Genomic DNA, 22,442 nt, shown 5'->3' with positions numbered 1-22,442 from the left:
GTGCCTCGTGGTTTCGGGGAGTGGCTGCTGCCTGGGCAGGTCACAGGTTAATTCCTGCCACGCTGTACTGGGGGGGGATGTGTCCCAGGTTCAATTCTGGACCTGGGGTGCTGTCTATGTGGAGTTTGCATGGTCTCCCCAGGTTTGTGTGGGCTTCCTCCCACAGTCCAAAGACCTGCTGGTGGATTAGTTGACGTCTGGGACAGTTAACTCTGATATGAGTGTGTCACCTTGTCTGTGTGTCCTGTGATGGACTAGCGTCTCATCCAGGGTGTACCCTGCCTTGTGCCCCTTGCTAGGAAATGGAAGGACTTATAGCTTATACTTCACTTAGTTATTTCCCATTTGGGTAAACACTTGAACTGCAATAATAGCAGGTGTAAACTTACAATACACAAATATACAAAACGGGGACAGGTCCCTCAGTTTTGCAATAAAATTCCTCTTCACAAAGATATTTGAACACGAACAAAACAGCTTTTAATTGCATTTTTTTCACACATGTATCAAAACACCACACGTACAAGTAAGACAGGCACCTTAAGTTTCGTCCGTACAATATTAACCAGATACCAGGATTTATAGGCATGATCTCGACTGATAGATACCAAGGCTTAGAGCCCCCCCAAGGTTTCTCTTTCAACTTCTATTTAAAAACATGAGTTATCCAGGGTGTTAAACTGAGGCCAAGCAGATTTGGAGGAAGTTCCGGGGGGAAGAAAAACAAGGTTGGGCCGTGCTGGAAAAAGTATACAGTATACATCGCTGTGTCACGCTGAAATTCTTCCCCCAGCTTGGGCACGTTTTGACACAACCCCATCCCCAATCCCCATCACACTGCTCTTTATTGTATAGACATATAACGAGGGGAGGCAGGGATGACCAGTGCCTCACAGCGCTGGGGCCCCGCGTTCAATTCTGGAGTTCAGGTGCTGTCTGCGTGGAGTTTGCATGTTCCCGCTGCGTGCGCGTGGGTTTCCTCCAGCTGCTCCAGGTTTCCTCCCACAGTCCGGAGGCAGGCTGGTGGGTTAATTGACTTCTGGGAAAACTGGCTGTGGTGCGTGGGTGTGTGTCCCGGGATGGACAGGCGTCCCCATCCAGGGCGTACCCTGCCTTGTGCCCATTGCATGCTGGGATAGACTCCTGCTTCCCCACACAAACCTGTTCTGGATATAGTGGTGAGACGCTGGATTGACACAACCCCAGCCCCGATCTCCTCCCACCCCTTTACCCCAGCGTGACACCCTGTCCTCCACTGCAAGTCTCAGCTCCAGCTCCTCCTGAATCGCCACAGCGCTCTTTAGCAAGGGGGGGGCGGGTCAAGCAATTAAGGATCAATTATAAGCAATTAATTTCAATGGATGTATTTGGAGTGTACTGGCCACCCTGCTCTGGTCGGGTCACCTTCAGCCGGGGCTGGGGGGGTTTGTGAAGGGGTGGCGGGGGGTGAACTGCGCCCTCCAGCTGGAGGTTCTGGTTCTGGTTCGGGTCCGTCCCATGGCCCCTCAGGTCCACGCCGCTACCCGCGAGTATAAATATCACGCAAGTCCGCTTGCGTTGGCTTCAGGCTGCTCAGTACTGGGAGGGGGTGGGATCTCGGTTCTGACCAGCGGGAAAGAAAGGAGAAAATCCCAGGTCGTCGGGTCGGGCCTCGGACCCGGTCAGCACAGGGCCACCCCCCCGCCTGCGTTCCTAACCCTTCGGAAGTTCCTGCATGATTCCGTGGTCTGGGACTGGGGTTCCCGCCCAGGAATCTCAAAGCTGGTCCTGGAAGCTTTTAATGACCTAAAGGTGCACTGATCCGTGGCTCCATCAGAGCAGGTTAGCAGATTCTCCCAGCTCTGGGGTGGGAGGCTCTATAAAAACAGACAAAGCGGGAACATGGGGCTCTCTGGGGCTGGAGCTGGGCTCCCCTATTCTACAACCGACAAAAGACCCCCCAAAAAAGAGCAGGAAAGCTGTTAGAAACGGGTCACTCGAAAGCAGAAACAGCTTTCGCCCTTTTTAAATCCGCCATCGAAAGGGCGAGCACTGCGCTAGAAAAATATGGATTGCATTTGGAAACGGGGAAAAAAAAAGCCAGATCAATAGACGATCAAAATGAAGATAAATAACGGGGGTGCTGGAACAGAAACCTCTGAAGCTGTCGAGCCCGCGGTGCCGGTGTCTTTGTCCCGGTAATTGAGGTCAGCCGCGTTCCGGATTCGCTCGGGGAGGGGATTTGACGAAGTCCGTCTAATTAAGGCGCAGAATAAAAGAAGGAATTATGCCCTCTTTAATGGGGGTTGAAAGCGAGATCGCTGGCGTGAAATATGAACAAAAACGGAGCAGTTTCCGTTTTGCTTTCCTCCCAAGCGGGCCCGGTTCTAACATATCGGGCACATGAGACGAGCGGCGCTGAAGATGAAAGAGGGTGGGTCCTGGCATCTGCCCAACAGAACCCCCTTTCATTTTTTTCCACACTGCTCTTTATTGTATAGACATATAACTATGGGCAGCAGGGGGCAGCGGCGCTGAGCACTGCTGCCTCACAGCGCTGGGGCCCCCAGTTCAATTCCAGCGGGCAGGGGCCGTCTGTGTGGAGCTTGCACGTTCCCGCTGTGTTCAGGTGGCTTTCCTCTGGGGGCTCCAGTTTCCTCCCCCAGTCCTGAGACAGGCTGGTGGGTTAATTGACTTCTGGGAAAACTGGCCCTGGTGCGAGTGTGTGTGTGTTTGTGGGTGCCCTGTGACGGACTGGCGTCTAATCCAGGGTGCACCTGGCCTTGCACCCATCGCCCGCCTTGGAGGGGGCTCCGGCTCCCCCAGTGAGCCTGAATTACAAGAAGCAGCAGCTAGGAACTGGATGGTTATATATATATAAGCGGAGATCGGGGGCTTAGCTCAGGCGGTCTCTGCTCGGCCGTGCTCAGGTGCTCCCCCTGCAGATGAACTCTTGCGTGCCCCTCTTGAACCCTTTCATTGAGCCAGAAACTGGATACTGAAAGGCAGGCGAAATTATATTTAGGTCATTTTGTAATTATGCACAACTCGGATTTAACCCCAAAGCAGAGATGGGTTACAGGTTACGTAAACATTCTTTAAGAACTCGAGCAGGGGCACAGGCTGCTCGTTGAAATTCGGGAGGGGGGGATCGTTTTTTTCCCTTGGAAATTACCTGATATGTTGCTCCCCCCAGTCCGCCCCCCTAGTTATGGCTAAGCGATTCAGACGAAATCCCTCTCCCTTGTGTTTTTTTTTTCCTCCAAACGAGTGACCTCTAACAGAGACAAAAGAGATGAAAAGGAGCCAGGTGAAACAGCCCCACGCCTCTAGAGCCCTGGTATGGAAACGTGTCTCAAAACCGAGTTTTAAAAATTCCACCCTTTCTGCTCGCATTGGGGGGGAAAGGAACACAAACGAACACCGTAGAAGGTACACAAACTGAACGCCACTGAGCTATGACTCAACACCAATATTATCAGTAGTTACAAAATCTGAAACGCAGGCGATGCAGTAGGGACTCTTCCAGACTCATGCCTGCGGCGCTGTATCACATCATGCTCAACAACGGGGGGGGGCGTTTTTGGAGATCCTTTTCCTGCCGAGTGCAGTCCTAAACGTTCCAGTTCCGGTCCGGAGCTTTTCCATAGGAAATCGCTAGCCACTCCATAAAGGAAATCCGATGGGAAAACGGGCATCCTGCCGATCTACTCCTCCGCGTTTGTGAGTCTAGACTGGCTGTCCTCGTCATCCCTGCCGGGCGTGGCTCGGGAAAGATGCCGTTTGTACACAGGACGGGGGGAGGGCAATTCGGACGGTTAAAAAGCCGGACTGCAGGTGGACAGCCAATGCTGGGGAAGTGAGGGCCTGCAGTGGCAGCCTGCGGCCACAGGGGGGCAGTGTTCGCCTTTGTTTTTAAGAAGAGTTCCAAGTTCCGTCGGGGTTATTTTGCTCTCGACTCTGCGGAGACGCACACGGGGTGGGAGGAATTGGCTCAGGAACTGCAGCCAGCCTCCCGTGGGGTGTCTGTGCTGATGGGGGCACAGGAAGGTCACCCTGCAAGAGAACAAAAAGAGAGTTTCAGGTGGTGGAGAGGAGAGGACAGTGCATACACCTTGTGATGCCACCTTGTGATGTGGCACCCTGTGCATTCGAATAGTTAACTCGCTAGGCATCTTAGCCACGGCGTACTGGGCTGGACTAGGAGATAAAGCAGGGGTGGCGCTGTACACACCTGGCTATAGGTGAACATCGAACACTCCGTCTTCGAGAGACTCGATCTCCTCCTCTCGGATCACTAGGAGAGAAGGGGGAAAACTGCATCAGCAGGTCCCTAGAGCCTGTACACAGAGGAGCTACTGGGGTGGAGGGAACACTTGTGAGAAGCAAGACAGAATATGGATGTGGGCTCATCCGGCAGTGTGGTGGCTCTGTGGCTGGGGAGGTTGCCGGTTCGAATCCCGCGGCCGGCGGAGGAATCCTACTCTGTTGGGGCCAGGCCCTTCACCCCAGCTGCTCCAGGGGCGCCGTATAAACGGCCGAACCTGCGCTCTGACCCCCCAGCTTCTCTCTCCCTGTCTGTGTGTCTCCTGGAGAGCAAGCTGGGGTCTGCGAAAAGACACATCCCTCATGCAAGAAATTGTATAGGGCCGACAAAGTGATCCTATTCTAAGACAGAATGATTTTTTTCCCCCCCAAAGAAGAGAGCTCCGAGAGTGGGTTTTCCCTGGTGCTTCCTCGACGAGCGACAGAGGGAACCCCAGGCGAGGCGCTGCGAGCGAAGGCCTAGATATCCGCGTGGGCGTCTTATACAGCAGCCCCGTGTCACTGGGAGGAGCTGCGGCCTGGTAGTCACTTTCCCAGGCGGAGGCTGAGGGGAGAGGAGGAGGGCTGAATCCCTCGTCCCGTGGCGGCCTCTAGTGGTGACCAGTGGTGTTGCGGTGCACCACAGCTGGAAGCCGGGCCCGGGGGTGATCCATCAACTTCCTCCCCCACCCAAAAAGGACCTCGTGAACAAGTAACACAAGGAACACACAGCTCGACGTGCGCAGGACGTGCAAACTGTGCGAGGAGCTCGAAAAGCTGAGCGCAAAGAAGCTGGGTCAGCCGTGAGCGAGACACGCGAACGAGGTCAAACGCACAATCGAACCAGACTGAGGGGGTCAGCGGACAGGGGGGGGTGGGGGAGAGAGAGGATGACCTCGTCCTGCTGCGCTGGGAGCCAGGGGGTCTGAACGGGACCCCCCCCACATCAGCTGGTCGTGACGGTTCGGGGGCTGGGGGGTGGGCGTCTCCCGGTGTGCTCGGGGGGGGGTTACCTGTCTGCTGCAGGGTGGGCGGCGGGCAGGCGGGGGGCGGGAAGCTGTGGGAGCGGGCGTGCAGGGGGGGGGGCGAGTCCAGGCTGATGCTCTTGGTCCTCTTGCGGCACTCGATCGCCAGCCGGCTCCGGCAGGACTTGTGGCAGCTCACTCCGCAGGCTGGGGGGAGAAACTGGGGTGAGGCCCGGAGACAGAGACAGAGAGACAGAGAGGGACAGAGGGACAGAGAGGGACAGCTCACTCCGCAGGGTGGGGGGAGAAACTGGGGTGAGGCCCGGAGAGAGGGAGAGAGAGAGACAGAGGGACAGCTCACTCCGCAGGCTGGGGGGAGAAACTGGGGTGAGGCCCGGAGACAGAGACAGAGAGACAGAGAGGGACAGAGGGACAGAGAGGGACAGCTCACTCCGCAGGGTGGGGGGAGAAACTGGGGTGAGGCCCGGAGAGAGGGAGAGAGAGAGACAGAGGGACAGCTCACTCCGCAGGCTGGGGGGAGAAACTGGGGTGAGGCCCGGAGACAGAGACAGAGAGACAGAGAGACAGAGAGGGACAGAGGGACAGAGGGACAGAGAGGGACAGCTCACTCCGCAGGCTGGGGGGAGAAACTGGGGTGAGGCCCGGAGACAGAGACAGAGAGACAGAGGGACAGCTCACTCCGCAGGCTGGGGGGAGAAACTGGGGTGAGGCCCGGAGACAGAGACAGAGAGGGACAGCTCACTCCGCAGGCTGGGGGGAGAAACTGGGGTGAGGCCCGGAGACAGAGACAGAGAGACAGAGGGACAGCTCACTCCGCAGGCTGGGGGGAGAAACTGGGGTGAGGCCCGGAGAGAGGGAGACAGAGAGACAGAGAGAGAGGGACAGAGGGACAGCTCACTCCGCAGGCTGGGGGGAGAAACTGGGGTGAGGCCCGGAGAGAGGGAGACAGAGAGACAGAGAGGGACAGAGGGACAGAGAGGGACAGCTCACTCCGCAGGCTGGGGGGAGAAACTGGGGTGAGGCCCGGAGAGAGGGAGAGAGAGAGACAGAGAGACAGAGAGACAGAGAGACAGAGAGACAGCTCACTCCGCAGGCTGGGGGGAGAAACTGGGGTGAGGCCCGGAGAGAGGGAGACAGAGAGGGACAGAGGGACAGAGAGACAGAGAGACAGAGAGACAGAGAGACAGCTCACTCCGCAGGCTGGGGGGAGAAACTGGGGTGAGGCCCGGAGAGAGGGAGACAGAGAGGGACAGAGGGACAGAGAGACAGAGAGACAGCTCACTCCACAGGCTGGGGGGAGAAACTGGGGTGAGGCCCGGAGAGAGGGAGACAGAGAGACAGAGAGGGACAGAGGGACAGAGAGGGACAGCTCACTCCGCAGGCTGGGGGGAGAAACTGGGGTGAGGCCCGGAGAGAGGGAGACAGAGAGGGACAGAGGGACAGAGAGACAGAGAGACAGAGAGACAGAGAGACAGCTCACTCCGCAGGCTGGGGGGAGAAACTGGGGTGAGGCCCGGAGAGAGGGAGACAGAGAGGGACAGAGGGACAGAGAGACAGAGAGACAGCTCACTCCACAGGCTGGGGGGAGAAACTGGGGTGAGGCCCGGAGAGAGGGAGACAGAGAGACAGAGAGGGACAGAGGGACAGAGAGGGACAGCTCACTCCGCAGGCTGGGGGGAGAAACTGGGGTGAGGCCCGGAGAGAGGGAGAGAGAGAGACAGAGGGACAGCTCACTCCGCAGGCTGGGGGGAGAAACTGGGGTGAGTCCCGGAGAGAGGGAGAGGGAGACAGAGAGGGACAGAGGGACAGAGAGGGACAGCTCACTCCGCAGGCTGGGGGGAGAAACTGGGGTGAGGCCCGGAGAGAGGGAGAGAGAGAGACAGAGGGACAGCTCACTCCGCAGGCTGGGGGGAGAAACTGGGGTGAGTCCCGGAGAGAGGGAGAGAGAGGGGGAGAGGGAGAGAGGGAGAGGGGCAAGGGGACGGCACAGACACGACCTGCTTACCTTTGCATTTGTAGCCCTGCTTGTAGAAGCCCCAGATCTAAACGGGAGGAAAAAAAAAACAGTTACAATCCGGATATCCCACCGGAAACCAGCCCCGTCCCTCCGGCACGACATTCCGGGGGGGGGCACGAGCTTCCAGGAAACTAGGGGGCCAGTTTGTCCAGAAACGAACGGAGGAGGGAGGGCTTGATTTTGGGGGGGGGGGGGGGGGGGGTCTGACAGGCTCAGGGCAGGAGGGTCAGCGATCATTTTCCATTCTGGAGCTCGGCCCCCGCTTCGCTTTCATTAGAGCCCTTAACGACTGCAGGGAGCTGGTAACGAGGGTCCGGGGACGGATGACAGCGGCCAACTTCAACCACTTCCTCTCCTGAAACCCTAGAAATACCCGCGTGGTCCCCCCCCCCTCGGACGTCTTTTGACATCCCTCCTGCCCCCCCCCCCAAGTCCACCTCTGCAGCTGCCCCTGGGTCACCCCTCACTCCGCAAGGGGGGGTCCCCCAGCCTCCTCAGCCCCCCGACCAGGAGATGCCCTCGGCCCAAGCCGGTTCAGCCACGCTCCGGAATCCCTCTCCCGAATTCCCGGGCGCCGTTATTCCTAGCGAAACTGAATCCATCGGTCTTCCTTAACGGGGGCGTGTTTCGTCTGGGACTCTCCGGGGAACCAGGAGTTCGGGTCCGGCGGGGCGGGCGCCCCCTCATTAAACCGTCGCGGAAAACAAACCCAGCAGGAGCGGATCGTTTTTTTTGGGCAGCGGAGTCTTAATCCGGCGATTTAAAATATCGATATTTCCACCTCCTGTGCCAGAGCAGTTAATCCCAGCCAGCGCTGAGTGTGATTCACAGGGGCACAGGGCACAGAGGGGAGGGAGAGGGGGAGAGAAGGAGAGAGAGAGAGAAAGAGACAGGGAGGGAGACAGAGGGGGAAGAGAAGGAGAGATAGGGAGAGAGAAAGATAGATTTCTTCCCTAATTTCAGAAATCCAGTCCCAGAGTTCCCACACCTGCCAGAATCACAACGGGCCCCAATCCTACTGGGAGAGGGAGGAGGGAATTTAGTTGAACTGGCAGCCCAGTATGTGATCTCCTGCCCCAGCCTGAGGAACAGTGAGTCTGTCTCCCAATAATGCTCCAGCCGCCTGCAGAATATGTCAATATTTTATAATATGTCTTTGTTGTAAGTGTCTGTAATATGTCTGTGGATTTTATATTACTTTTTTTTTGTTTTGTTTAATGTGAATATCATTATTTTTATTTGCTTTGGCAACACCAATTGTACCCCATCGGTCATGCTAATAAAGCACCTTGAATTGAATTGAATTGAATAGAGAGAAAGAAAGAGACAAGAAGAGGAGAGAGAGAGAGACAGGGAGAGGAGAGAGAGAAAGAAAGAGGGGGAGAGAGAGGTTGGGGAGAGAGACAGGGAGAGAGAGACGGGGACAGGAGAAGGGATACAGGGGGAGAGAGAGAGAGAGGAGGGAGAGAGCTGGAGAGAAGGAGAGATGAAGAATCAGGAGAGGCTGCAGAGAGAGGGAGAGAGGAGAGGGAGATGAAGGGGGAAAGGGAGATTTGAAGGGATGAGGACAGCCGAGGACGAGCAGGGCCAAGAGGAAAACGGACAGCTTTCCGAACGGCTTGCAGGCAGCCTGGCCCGAGCCTTCCCCCTGCTTCGTGTTAGCTCTGCAGCTAACCATCTTTCAAAAGTCCCTCATTGGCTTTCAAGAGAGACAGCACAGACAACAGATCGGTGGGGGGAGCTGATCTGCATCAGATCTGCAGTAACAGCAGCATCCAGACACAAGAGGGCTAGCAGGGACGTCTCTGGCCGGCAGAACACCGCGCACAGCAGCAGACGAAACAGATGGGCATCGAGATCGAAGGCGAGGAACTGAAAGGTCCTGACACCCGACCAAATACTGGCGGGAGCGATGACCCGTGCTCTCTTGAGATCGGACCACAGTGCTGCCCTCCCTGGAGGGATGGGTCCAGGGCAGATGGACCGGGGGGGCCCGCCCAGGGCCGGAGCAGGAGAGAGCAGAACCCCCCCCCCTCCCCCCTTCCCTCCAGCACTCACAAAGCCAGCGCAGTGCTCGCAGAAGGTGGGCTTCACGTAGGTGGTCTCGACGAAGGTGTGGATGAAGCCCATCTTGCAGTTCAGCAGGGAGCTCGCCCTCATGAAGTACTCCACCATCTCCTCACGACTGATCCGCCCGTCCCTGGAGGGGGGGTCACACTCACATCAGTGCACGCAAAGAGCACTAAATACCTCCTATCACAGCCAAAGAGCACTAAATACCTCCCATCACAGCCAAAGAGCACTAAATACTTCCTATCACAGCCAAAGAGCACTAAATACCTCCCATCACACGAAAAGAGCACTAAATACTTCCCATCACACCCAAAGAGCACTAAATACCTCCCATCACACCCAAAGAGCACTAATACCTCCCATCACACGCGAAGAGCCCTAAATACCTCCCATCACACGCGAAGAGCCCTAAATACCTCCCATCACAGCCAAAGACCACTAAATACCTCCCATCACACCCGAAGAGCACTAAATACCTCCCATCACACGCAAAGAGCACTAAATACCTCCCATCACACGCAAAGAGCACTAAATACCTCCCATCACACGCGAAGAGCACTTAATACCTCCCATCACACCCAAAGAGCACTAAATACCTCCTATCACACGCGAAGAGCCCTAAATACCTCCCATCACACCCAAAGAGCACTAATACCTCCCATCACACCCAAAGAGCACTAATACCTCCCATCACACCCAAAGAGCACTAATACCTCCCATCACACCCAAAGAGCACTAAATACCTCCCATCACACCCGAAGAGCACTAAATACCCCCCATCACACCCAAAGAGCCCTAAATACCTCCCATCACACCCAAAGAGCCCTAAATACCTCCCATCACACCCAAAGAGCACTAATACCTCCCATCACACCCAAAGAGCACTAATACCTCCCATCACACCCAAAGAGCACTAAATACCTCCCATCACACCCGAAGAGCACTAAATACCTCCCATCACACCCGAAGAGCACTAAATACCTCCCATCACACCCAAAGAGCCCTAAATACCTCCCATCACACCCAAAGAGCACTAATACCTCCCATCACACGCGAAGAGCACTAAATACCTCCCATCACACCCGAAGAGCACTAAATACCTCCCATCACACCCAAAGAGCACTAATACCTCCCATCACACCCAAAGAGCACTAATACCTCCCATCACAGCCAAAGAGCACTAAATACCTCCCATCACACCCGAAGAGCACTAAATACCTCCCATCACACCCGAAGAGCCCTAAATACCTCCCATCACACCCAAAGAGCACTAATACCTCCCATCACACGCGAAGAGCCCTAAATACCTCCCATCACACCCAAAGAGCACTAAATACCTCCCATCACACCCGAAGAGCCCTAAATACCTCCTATCCTTGTGTTACTTTGGCACAATCTGTAAACTGTGAAGTGCAAATTGGATCCTCATTTTTTTTGCTCTTTTTCTTTTCGTTCATCTCATCCCTATAAATCCCTCTCCTCCGACTCTTCTATCCCTCTTAACGAGCGCACGGACAACGCATTTCACGGCCGACGACACCGCTGTATGCTATACTGTTCGGGCACTGATAAATAAACCTTGATTGATTGATTGACTGACATTGGCCCTATTCCTCCAGTCCTCCAGTAGGTGGCGCTATCGAGAGGCTACCCTAACAAAAAAAAAAACCCGCACCCCGACCTCCAGCACTCAACCGTGGGGGGAGATGGCACAGACGTATGGGCGGGACCCCAAGATTCACTTCCCCCAGCCTCACTCGCACCCCACAGATTCTGAAATGACACTAATCTGCTCAGCAGCTTGGGGTTGGCGGTCTCACGCCTGCCTCCGCGGACCAGAAGCGCCAGAGAACTCCCGACGGGCGAAGACCCGAAAGCCATTTGAGATCTGATGTTGCCGGACAGAGAGCAGAAGCGCCTGGGTCTTGAGACCTCTCGGTCTTGGGCTGTAAGAACCTGTCAGCTTTGCTCGTTTGCGAGTGAGGACAAGAGCATCTGGAGGTCTCAGTTCTAGAGGGAGGAAGAGGAGCTGCGCTCGGGAGGGTGTCATGAGCCAAGTCACTCACTGGTTCCGGTCCAGTTCCCCGAACTTGCTGAGGTAGGGGAAGTTGTTCTGGATGATCGCGAACTCCTCCTGGGAGATGTGCCCATCCCCATCGGTGTCGAAGTTCTTGAACACGGACTGGGGAGGGAAGGGAAGAGCGTCACATCCACAGGGGAAAATTTCCCATCAATCCCTTTCCCAGTGCAGGGTGACGGGGCAGCCGGAGCAGCCTATCCCAGCCTGCAACGGGGCACAGGGCGGGCTACACCCTGGACGGGACGCCAGTCCATCACAGGGCGCACACAGAAGCCAGTTAACCCAGCGGCATGACTCTGGACTGAAGGAAACCCCCCCGTGAACACAAGGGGAACATGCAAACTCCACACAGACAGCACCCCAGGTCCGGAATTGAACCCAAGGCCCCAGCACCGCGAACCATTAAGTTACTGCGTCGCCCCACGTGGACAAATAAAAAGCTGAATTTAAAGATTTATAAATGAGGGGGTCGGCTGAGGAAGAGGTCCCTACATGATTGGCCTCATGGCTTTTAAACAGTTTCTATGAGGGAGTCCAAACCTGCTCCTAGGTTCTCAGTGTGTTTGCAGGTTTTTGTTCATCGCCTCGTTATGGACTTAATTGGATCAATGTGACAATGTCGCCTAGATCTTCAGCTTTCAAGAGCGCTTGAAAACCTGCAGACACAGCGCCCCCTGCAGAGCGGCTCTGGTTTGTACTCTGAACGTCTCTAAATAAAAAGGCTGTGGCCTCAGCAGAGAGAGGCCCTGTAGCCCAGAGAGTGACCACTGGTGCTCAGGCCCCGTCATCACTGTCCACTTGCGGTCTGTGCAATAACGCAGCCAGATGGATCCCCCCCCCCATGCAGGGCCTGACAACAGCGCCTCCCAGTGACTTGCAATGCCATTGACAACAGCGCCTCCCGGTGGCTTGCAATGCCATTGACAGGACTCAGTTTCTCCCCCCGCGCAGTTCGGTCGCGCGGTGGGAATTATCAGGCACATCCGGGGAGCGAGGGATATCGGGCACGGCGGTCTCGAGACGGGGGGGCGGCCCCCCTCGGCCTAACGCACCTCCACCATCTTCTCGATGTGCTTGCTGATGATGGCGGGGTCCGCCTTCGGCTTCACCGACGTCGCCCACTCGTCGATCACGGAGGGCTGGGCGGCGGGGGCGGGGGCGGGGCTGGGTGCCTGTGGGGGGGCGGGGGACGAGAAAGTGGCCCCTTGATCAGTACAGGAAACATGCTGCCCTGAGCATTTCCACCAATCACCTGAATCCCCTGCATGAGATCTGCATGGTTTCACACAACCCACCCAGACCTGAGCTCACGGATCATCTACCAGTTTCCCTGGCCTTTATCCAAAGACACTCCTTAATCCAGCTGGAACTTTACCTGCAGCGGCCTCACCTGGGATTTAAACCCACAGCCTCCCAGAACCTCACCGGCCCAGAACCCCTGCCCCCTGGTCCACACTGCTGCCCAGAGCCCATCTGATGCTCCCTAGAAAACCTGCAGGACCACTGATCTCTGGGAACACCACGCCTTCGCCTCTGGACGGCCTCGGCTCCCCCACATGTGGGAATCCAGCTGAGTAAAGGAGCACAGGAGCCGATCGCCTGAGCCGAGCTGAGGCTATTCAAATCCTCCCCCCCCTCCCACCCCCATCCACTGTGTGACTGGGCAGGGGCCACATTGATCCATTTTTGGACTAAACATAAATGACATCTGAACAAGTAATAGGTTTATTCCCTGCTGAAAAAAAAGAAGAAAGAGAACACAACGTTTCGGCCGTGGAGCCTTCTTCAGGTGTGTCACCTGTTCCTTTGCAGCCTACGTATGCTGACGCAGCTACCCACATAAATAATAATAATAACAATAAACTATTTTATATAGCGCCTTTAAAGGTGGCTTCTCAAAGCGCTTAAATGCTTTAATAACGCTTAAATGACATCTGTTTTTTTTTCCTCTGTTTACAACTGTTTTTTTGTGTGCAACGTATGTTAGGGATTTCGTGCAATATATTTACAACGTGCCGTCCAACTTTCTGTGGACTGGCCTTCCGGGTCTGTTTTTGTATGTTTGTACAGCGAGCAACTCTGTATGATCCATTTTGTACCTTTACTGCACCTCTCACTGACTGTACTGACTGTATTGTATGTGTTGTGTTGTGTTGATCATTTCGTTACACTGTGGCTGTGTTGACAGTGCTGAGCTGCTGTTGCGCCTCACGGGACCAATCAAGTATCTACCCATCTGTCCCCGGTGGGCCCCCATGCTCCTGTACTCACTGCAGGCTTGGCGCTGCGCGGCTCTCTCTGCAGGGACATCTGGTAGAGCTCCTCCTCGCTGTGGTACTGGTCCAGGGACACCTGGGAGGACAAGAGCGCGTCACACCCCTAGCGATCTGTTCTGCGCACGAGGGGTCGAGGAATTGGTGGGCATTCCCCCCCCCCCCCACCCCACATACGTTCTCATCCTCCCATCCCATTTCTGACCGCTTCTGCCCCAATTCAGGGTCACGGGAGGGGGGGGGGCTGGAGCCTATCCCAGCAAGCACTGGGGCGCAAGGCGGGCTACACCCTGGACGGGACGCCAGTCCGTCACAGGACACACACAGAAGCCAGTTAACCCAGCGGCATGACTCTGGACTGAAGGAAACCCCCCCGTGAACACAGGGGGAACATGCAAACTCCACACAGACAGCACCCCAGGTCCGGAATTGAACCCGAGGCCCCAGCACCGCGAGGCAGCACTACGGAGGGGGGGGGGGGGGAGCTGGAGCCTATCCCAGCAAGCACTGGGGCGCAAGGCAGGCTACACCCTGGACGGGACGCCAGTCCGTCACAGGACACGCAGGCGGACACATACGCTCACGCCAGGGACTCCCTCCCAGAAGCCCGCCTTTGGACCGTGGGAGGAAACCCCTCACGAACCCGGGGAGAACATGCAGACTCCACCCCAGGGGCCCCCAGCACTGCACCACCGCGGCGGCCCCAATCCAGTTATCAGAAACGCCAAATAACAGTCCAGCGGCGGGTCTGGAGAGCCGGGAAGCGGGCCGGGACACCAGGCTGACCGTGAGCAGGTTGAGCAGGTCGGGGTTGGCGTCGACGCGCGGCGGCGAGGCCTGGATCTGGGCCAGCTCCTGCAGGATGGCGTACAGCTGCTGGGTCTTCACCAGGTTGACCCGGGTCTTGTCCTTGTCGGCCCAGTCGGGCAGCGCCACGTGCACGGCGATCAGGTCCTTCAGGTGCACGCCCAGGATGGGGAACCGGAAGCCCTCGCACTCCGCGAACCGCTTGCGGTAGTTGCTGTAGTTCCCGCAGGAGGTCACCAGCTCCGTCAGGCTGTCGAAGACCTGCCGCGGGGAGGGGCGTCCACGTCACTCGCTGTCCCACCCCAGGCACACCTGGCCCTCCCCAGGAGGTGTCCCCTCACTGTCCCTCCCCAGGAGGTGTCCCCTCACTGTCCTTCCCCAGGCATTGACCCCTCACTTGTCCCTCCCCAGGCAGTGACCACTTACTGTCCCTCCCCTGGAGGTGACCCCTCACTGTCCCTCCCCTGGAGGTGTCCCCCTCACTATACCTCCCCAGGCATTGACCCCTCACCTGTCCCTCCACAGGCAGATAGTGACCCTTCACTGTCCCTCCCCAGGAGGTGTCCCCTCACTGTCCCTTCCCAGGCACACCTGTCCCTCCCCAAGCAGTGACCCCTCACTGTCCCTCCCCAGGCACACCTGTCCCTCCCCATGCAGTGACCACTTACTGTCCCTCCCCTGGAGGTGTCCCCTCACCTGTCCCTCCCCAGGCACACCTGTCCCTCCCCAGGAGGTGTCCCCCTCACTCTCCCTCCCCAGGCAGATAGTGACCCCTCACCTGTCCCTCCCCAGGAGGTGTCCCCTCACTGTCCCTCCCCAGACACACCTGGCCCTCCCCAGGCAGTGACCTCACTGTCCCTCCCCAGGCAGATAGTGACCCCTCACCTCTCCCACCCCAGGCAGATAGTGACCCCTCACCTGTCCCTCCCCAGACACACCTGGCCCTCCCCAGACAGTGACCTCACTGTCCCTCCCCAGGCAGATAGTGACCCCTCACCTCTCCCACCCCAGGCAGATAGTGACCCCTCACCTGTCCCTCCCCAGACACACCTGGCCCTCCCCAGACAGTGACCTCACTGTCCCTCCCCAGGCAGATAGTGACCCCTCACCTCTCCCTCCCCAGGCAGATAGTGACCCCTCACCTCTCCCTCCCCAGACACACCTGGCCCTCCCCAGACAGTGACCTCACTGTCCCTCCCCAGGCAGATAGTGACCCCTCACCTGTCCCTCCCCAGGCAGTGTCCCCTCACTGTCCCTCCCCAGACACACCTGGCCCTCCCCAGACACACCTGGCCCTCCCCAGGCAGTGACCCCTCACCTGCCCCTCCCCAGACACACCTGTCCCTCCCCAGGCAGATAGTGACCCCTCACCTGCCCCTCCCCCCCCGGCGCTGCTCGGCAGACGCCGACCCACCTTGCTGATGTCGCTGCTGATGTGGCCCTGTGTGTCCTTCAGCCTGGAGATGGAGCTGTTGCTCAGACCCCCCACCACAGCCATTAGCGTGTTGAAGTTCTGCAGCTGCAGCAGTTTCTGCACACAGGCAGGATATGGGGAAAAAAAAAAGAGTCCAGTTCAGTGGGGTTTTTTATGCAGATAAAGTCAGATTACACTTCTTTAAAGATTGTGAAACGAAGACCACTGTTTCTCTCCAAGTGCGTGCGGATCAGGTGACCCAAAACAGTAATTACCCATCCAGGGCACACTGTTTTGAAAGAGGTCCTGCCTCTTAAAAAAAAATCTCCAGATTTACAGTATTTAATACGCAAGATATCATTAGTTTAAAGATCTCCCCAAGCCCATTGTTTCTCATTTCACCTCTGACGGCCACGACCACTCTAATCTCTCCGTCTGTGTTCTCAAAGACGGTTTTCCGAACTCATACATCAGAAAGACCACCGAAACTAAAATTATTCTGCAGCTAGGATCACACATTCTCCCTTCCCTTAACGACAGACTACTGTTCTTTTAAATTTTCTCCATTCATTGGAAGTTTCATTTCACACCTCTCTGCACCCATTCTGACTTCACACCTCTTGATTGGCCTCTCTGTCTGTCCCCTGCTCCCGCCTCTCACTCCTCCTCTCTCCCAGCCTTTGTTCTCCCGCTACATTACCTTTGCCTACTGCCCTGTCTCTCTCAAACCTGAAGAAGGCTCCACGGCCGAAACGTTGTGTTCTCTTTCTTCTTTTTTTTCAGCAGGGAATAAACCTATCATTAGTTTTATATTCCCTTTACAGCACTTTGCTTTCATGAGCAAAGACGTGCCGCTATGCTTATACAGACTTCAGTCTGTCATGACAGAAACCGCCTGTTTCAAGTCCTCACGCAGTCCTGGGGCTCGTTGTCCCAGATTATTGCAAACCGACGATTCTTTCTTTTAAATCGTATATCCGCCCCATTTAACGAATCCCACCGGCTCAAGTCCCGGGAGCCCCTCACCCCCAGCTCAGCCCTAACCAGTTAAGAGTTCTCATCCGGTCAATTCTTGAAAGAAGCAGGGCATCGGCTTCAACAGCATCGGCTGGGCGGCGTGCTCCACGCCCCCGCCACCCTTCGCGTAAAGAGGCGCCTGCTCTCCTTGGTTTGGACTGCACTTTTTCCACTTCGCCTCCCCTTGTGCCCCTCTGACTGGCGTCTCACAGACGTCACAGACACTGGCGGGACCCTGGACGATTCTGGCGCGCGCGAATCAGGTCTCCTCTTCGTCGGAAAACTCCGGCGAGCTTTTGCCCCCCCCTCGCAGCGCCAGGAAACGTCTGGGAACGCCCCTTGGGAAAATGCCAGCTCGCGACCTGACCCAGGCCCGCAGCCGACGGATCTTCTTGGGAGAGTGAGCTACGTTATTATTAAACAACAAAAAAAAACGGGTTCAGCTCTGGACCGAGGGCGCTGTCTGTGTGGAGTTTGCATGTTCTCTCCAGGTTGGCGTGGGTTTCCTCCAGGTGCTCCGATTTCTCCCCACTGTCCAAAGACATGGTGGGTTAATGGGCTTCTGGGAAAACTGGCCCTGGTGCGAGTCTGTGTGTGTGTGTGTGTCTGTGTGTGTGTGTGTGTGTGTGTGTGTGTGTGCTGTGATGGACTAGCGTCCCGTCCGGGGTGTAGCCTGCCTTGCACCTCTGTGGCTTGCTGGGATAAGACTCCAGCCCCACTGTGACCCTGTGCTGGATGGAGCAGTTAGGAGACGGAGGGATGAAAGAACAGGAGGACAGCGAATGAAAAGCGGAGAAGGGGACAGGGGGAGGCGAGATGGAGAGGGAGCGACAGCGTGCTCCGGGGGGTTGTGCGTGGGTCACAGTGGGAGCTGGAGGGGGGGGGGGGGGGGTGACGACACCTGCACAGGAAGCAGGTGCTGACAGGGGGGGTCGGTGACATTTGCCACAGTGACAACAGAAGAGGAAGTGTGTCACAGAGGGAGCTGGCAGAACACAAACGCCGCGCGACGGGGCGGGGGGCTCCTGCAGGGAACCCCCCCGCTGAGAGCGGGATCCGACAGCCCCCACCCCCTCACCCCCCACCTTCCACCACCACCCGAACGAAAATCCTCCTCGGAATTCAGCTGAGATGGGAAGGGAGATGAGGCGGCGGGTTTTTCCTCTTTCATTTTGACTGAACACTCGCGCCGGGGTTGTCGCTGTGTGGCTTCGCACGAGCTTCAGTTCCAACAACAACCACGTTTCGCATTTCTGCAAGACCGCCTTCCGTGGACGCATTTCCTGCAAACAATTTTCGGCTCGCTTTGCCCAGATAAGCCGCCAGGACCTTAACACCACAACATCCACAACATGAGATCAGAGCTCTCCCTCTCCCGGTCCCTCCACACTGCAAAACGAACGATGAATGATTACGGTCAAGTACCGGGGCGTTCGGTTTTCGGACAATTTCCCAACTCCTCCCACACGCTTGGCAACACGTAGCAGCTACATTTTTTTCCCCAGGCATTTAGGAGGAGAACTGAGTAGGTCCTGAACATCTCACACACACACACATTCTGAAACCCACCAGACACACACGGCCGGCCGTTTTGGCCAATCACATTTCCCCCATCTGACCCCTGACCCCTGACCCCGACCTCTGACCCCCTGACCTGGCACTGACCTGCGCCACCTCGATGAACTGCTTGATGACGGCGGCCCGCTGGGGGGCCGTGGGCTTGCTGAGCACCATGAGCTGGATCCACTGGGAGACGCTGTTGAAGAGGGTGATGAAGCGCTCCAGGATGGGGTTGTCCACGGTGCAGCCGTGCATCACGAAGCTGTGGTAGTCTTGGAACTGCGCGGAGACACGGGAGACGGCGTTAGGGCCCGGCGGGCTGGTGGAGGGATAAAGCGTTTTCATCCCAGAACCCTGAAAACGAGCTGCTGCAGTCCCTCCCATGCCACCGGACTCACCAGGATCTTGCAGAAGGACTTGTACTCCAGGTAGGTGAGGTGCTCGGCCAGCTCGGAGGAATCCAGGTGGTCGAACAGCAGGGACATCTTCCTCCTCTTCCCGGAGGCCGGCACCCGCTGGGTCACCTGCCTCTTCCACTCGTAGGACGGCCTGCAGGGGACAGGGGACCCCAAGATACACCTGAACCCTCGGGGAGGCACGATCCCACTCCCCCGAAATGTCACCGCGGGAAGCACTCGTCTTTGTCTGCATCTGATCTTTTCTGCGAGGGAAGGCTGGCTTCCATACGGCCGAACAGGCTCAGGAAACACATGTGCGTGTAAATCTGTATATCACACACGTGTGCATGTCAGCAGGTCTGAACATGACTATGCCGTGTGCACAAGCATGTGTGCACGACTATGCCTGTGTGCACAAGCACATGATTGACTATGCTGGTGTGCACAAGCACGTGTGCGAGTGACTATGCCGGTGTGCACAAGCACGTGTGCGAGTGACTATGCCGGTGTGCACAAGCGTGTGTGCGTGCGTGACTATGCCTGTGTGCACAAGCACGTGTGCACAAGCACGTGTACGAGTGACTATGCCCGTGTGCATGTATCCAAGTGTGTCAGCAGCTCTGTGCTTGCCTACACTTGTGTGCACACTCGTGCACTGGTGTGCACGACGGGATACTCACACACTCTCGATATCGATGAGGCGGCTCTGCCGCACGTTCCCTTCCTGGGACAGCATGTCCTTCAGCCCTTTGATCTGCTCGGCCAGGTCAGGGTTCAGGTCAAACTCCGCAGGGAACTCCGAAATCCAGTACCTGGGTGGGAGAGAGAGAGAGGGGGGAGGAGATGAGGACAATGGACAATGGACTCTCATGATCCCTTCGATTTGTTGGGAGCTGTTTTTAGGAAAAATAAATATTTTAAAATCATAGCCATTATCTGATGCTTTATTCGATGTGATGAGGGAATGATTCCTTGAACAGCATGTGGACATTGGAGCCTGTTCATTGGATCTGAAAAGCTGGGTCATTATACACCATACACTTTACACATAGGGGGGTGGGAGTGTGGAACAAGCTGCCCAGCAATGTTGTTGAGGCTGATATCCTGGCTTCTGTCACGAGATAGCTGGACGAGACCCTTATATTGTCTAGATGGACTGACTGCCCCCCCCTCCCGAGCTCCCAAAAGGGACAGCGCTAATGGATAAGGGAAGCACGCAGAGGACAGGGGACCAGGGACAGAAAAACAACTGGACGAACGAGAGAGACGTGTCCGATGAGAGGAGGAGATGGGGGGTGATGAAAACGGGGTTCAGATGAAAGAGAGGGAAGGGGCTTGGGGGAGCGGGGGGTGGTCATCTTACTTCACCAGGTGGCAGATCCGTGTCCTCCTCCCAGCAGAGCAATCCGCTGCCTGAGACCTGCCATGCTGTTAAGGAACACCGGGAATGTTAAGGAATGTTAAGGCATTCCTCTTTGCCTTCCTCGGGAACAGAGCTCGGAACCCGCATGTCCTAAGTCCTCACCTTCCTTTAATCTTGTGCAATGAGGGGGCACACTGCCCCCGGTTCTCAACAACCTTACAGACCTTTCAGATCTACCCGACAGGAAGCTGGTCGAAGATCGAATCCAGACTGCGGACCTTTGGTAGCGTGGAGCAGACAGGCTGCTGGTTACACGCTGCTACACCTTCCTCTCCCTCTCCCAGCTTTCTATCCCTGCTACACCTTCCTCTCCCTCCCTCTCCCAGCTTTCTATCCCTGCTACACCTTCCTCTCCCTCTCTCCCAGCTTTCTATCCCTGCTACACCTTCCTCTTCCTCTCTCTCAGCTTTCTATCCCTGCTACACCTTCCTCTCCCTCTCCCAGCTTTCTATCCCTGCTACACCTTCCTCTCCCTCTCTCCCAGCTTTCTATCCCTGCTACACCTTCCTCTCCCTCTCTCCCAGCTTTCTATCCCTGCTACACCTTCCTCTCCCTCTCCCAGCTTTCTATCCCTGCTACACCTTCCTCTCCCTCTCTCCCAGCTTTCTATCCCTGCTACACCTTCCTCTCCCTCTCCCAGCTTTCTATCCCTTCTACACCTTCCTCTCCCTCTCTCCCAGCTTTCTATCCCTGCTACACCTTCCTCTCCCTCTCCCAGCTTTCTATCCCTGCCACACCTTCCTCTCCCTCTCCCAGCTTTCTATCCCTTCTACACCTTCCTCTCCCTCTCTCCCAGCTTTCTATCCCTGCTACACCTTCCTCTCCCTCTCCCAGCTTTCTATCCCTTCTACACCTTCCTCTCCCTCTCCCAGCTTTCTATCCCTTCTACACCTTCCTCTCCCTCTCCCAGCTTTCTATCCCTTCTACACCTTCCTCTCCCTCTCCCAGCTTTCTATCCCTGCTACACCTTCCTCTCCCTCTCCCAGCTTTCTATCCCTGCTACACCTTCCTCTCCCTCTCTCCCAGCTTTCTATCCCTGCTACACCTTCCTCTCCCTCTCTCCCAGCTTTCTATCCCTGCTACACCTTCCTCTCCCTCTCTCCCAGCTTTCCATCCCTGCTACACCTTCCTCTCCCTCTCTCCCAGCTTTCTATCCCTGCTACACCTTCCTCTCCCAGCTTTCTATCCCTGCTACACCTTCCTCTCCCTCTCTCTCCCAGCTTTCTATCCCTTCTACACCTTCCTCTCTCTCTCTCCCAGCTTTCTATCCCTGCTACACCTTCCTCTCCCTCTCTCCCAGCTTTCTATCCCTACTACACCTTCCTCTCTCCCTCTCTCCCAGCTTTCTATCCCTGCTACACCTTCCTCTCCCTCTCTCCCAGCTTTCTATCCCTGCTACACCTTCCTCTCCCTCTCCCAGCTTTCTATCCCTTCTACACCTTCCTCTCCCTCTCTCCCAGCTTTCTATCCCTGCTACACCTTCCTCTCCCTCTCTCCCAGCTTTCTATCCCTGCTACACCTTCCTCTCTCCCTCTCTCCCAGCTTTCTATCCCTGCTACACCTTCCTCTCCCTCTCCCAGCTTTCTATCCCTGCTACACCTTCCTCTCCCTCTCTCCCAGCTTTCTATCCCTGCTACACCTTCCTCTCCCTCTCTCTCAGCTTTCTATCCCTGCCACCCCTTCCTCTCCCTTTCTCTCCCAGCTTTCTATCCCTGCCACACCTTCCTCTCCCTCTCTCCCAGCTTTCTATCCCTGCTACACCTTCCTCTCCCTCTCTCCCAGCTTTCTATCCCTGCCACACCTTCCTCTCTCTCTCTCTCCCAGCTTTCTATCCCTGCCACACCTTCCTCTCCCTCTCTCCCAGCTTTCTATCCCTGCCACACCTTCCTCTCCCTCTCTCCCAGCTTTCTATCCCTGCTACACCTTCCTCTCCCTCTCTCCCAGCTTTCTATCCCTGCTACACCTTCCTCTCCCTCTCTCCCAGCTTTCTATCCCTGCTACACCTTCCTCTCCCTCTCTCTCAGCTTTCTATCCCTGATACACCTTCCTCTCCCTCTCTCTCCCAGCTTTCTATCCCTGCAACACCTTCCTCTCCCTCTCCCAGCTTTCT

General features: G+C 56.4%; 1 protein-coding gene and 1 long non-coding RNA gene across 4 annotated transcripts in view; both read right to left on the bottom strand.

Annotated features, from left to right (window-relative positions):
• Positions 1 to 457: 457 nt before the first annotated feature.
• The window catches only part of LOC148646702 (RAS guanyl-releasing protein 2-like), a 41,316-nt gene continuing 19,331 nt past the window's right edge, over positions 458 to 22,442 (bottom strand). For 2 of the 3 annotated variants that reach the window (XM_088609207.1, XM_088609208.1), the window contains exons 4-15: positions 20,273 to 20,329; positions 19,590 to 19,721; positions 18,910 to 19,060; positions 18,617 to 18,790; positions 15,935 to 16,051; positions 14,500 to 14,781; positions 13,712 to 13,792; positions 12,493 to 12,612; positions 11,427 to 11,542; positions 9,346 to 9,487; positions 7,276 to 7,312; positions 6,822 to 7,174 (exon numbers count right to left, since the gene is read on the bottom strand). In XM_088609207.1, coding sequence (XP_088465333.1) covers positions 6,837 to 7,174; positions 7,276 to 7,312; positions 9,346 to 9,487; positions 11,427 to 11,542; positions 12,493 to 12,612; positions 13,712 to 13,792; positions 14,500 to 14,781; positions 15,935 to 16,051; positions 18,617 to 18,790; positions 18,910 to 19,060; positions 19,590 to 19,721; positions 20,273 to 20,329 — 1,747 coding nt within the window. In that variant the 3' untranslated portion in view covers positions 6,822 to 6,836. Of the gene's footprint in view, positions 4,036 to 4,213; positions 4,277 to 5,297; positions 5,457 to 6,821; positions 7,175 to 7,275; positions 7,313 to 9,345; positions 9,488 to 11,426; positions 11,543 to 12,492; positions 12,613 to 13,711; positions 13,793 to 14,499; positions 14,782 to 15,934; positions 16,052 to 18,616; positions 18,791 to 18,909; positions 19,061 to 19,589; positions 19,722 to 20,272; positions 20,330 to 22,442 lie in introns of those variants that run through there. The other variant, XM_088609209.1, reaches the window with a different exon arrangement.
• Positions 9,485 to 10,483, bottom strand: LOC148646703 (uncharacterized). Its single transcript, XR_015927773.1, has 3 exons — positions 9,651 to 10,483; positions 9,598 to 9,619; positions 9,485 to 9,537 (listed from the first exon to the last, which is right to left on the bottom strand). It is a non-coding gene; the product is annotated as an uncharacterized LOC148646703 (long non-coding RNA).

The sequence above is a fragment of the Lepisosteus platostomus genome, chromosome 16, assembly GCF_059453375.1.
Source record: "Lepisosteus platostomus isolate fLepPlt1 chromosome 16, fLepPlt1.hap1, whole genome shotgun sequence".
Taxonomy (NCBI): Eukaryota; Metazoa; Chordata; class Actinopteri; order Semionotiformes; family Lepisosteidae; genus Lepisosteus; species Lepisosteus platostomus.
Note: the sequence above shows the minus strand (reverse complement) of the source record. Positions and strands in the feature narration are given on the sequence as shown.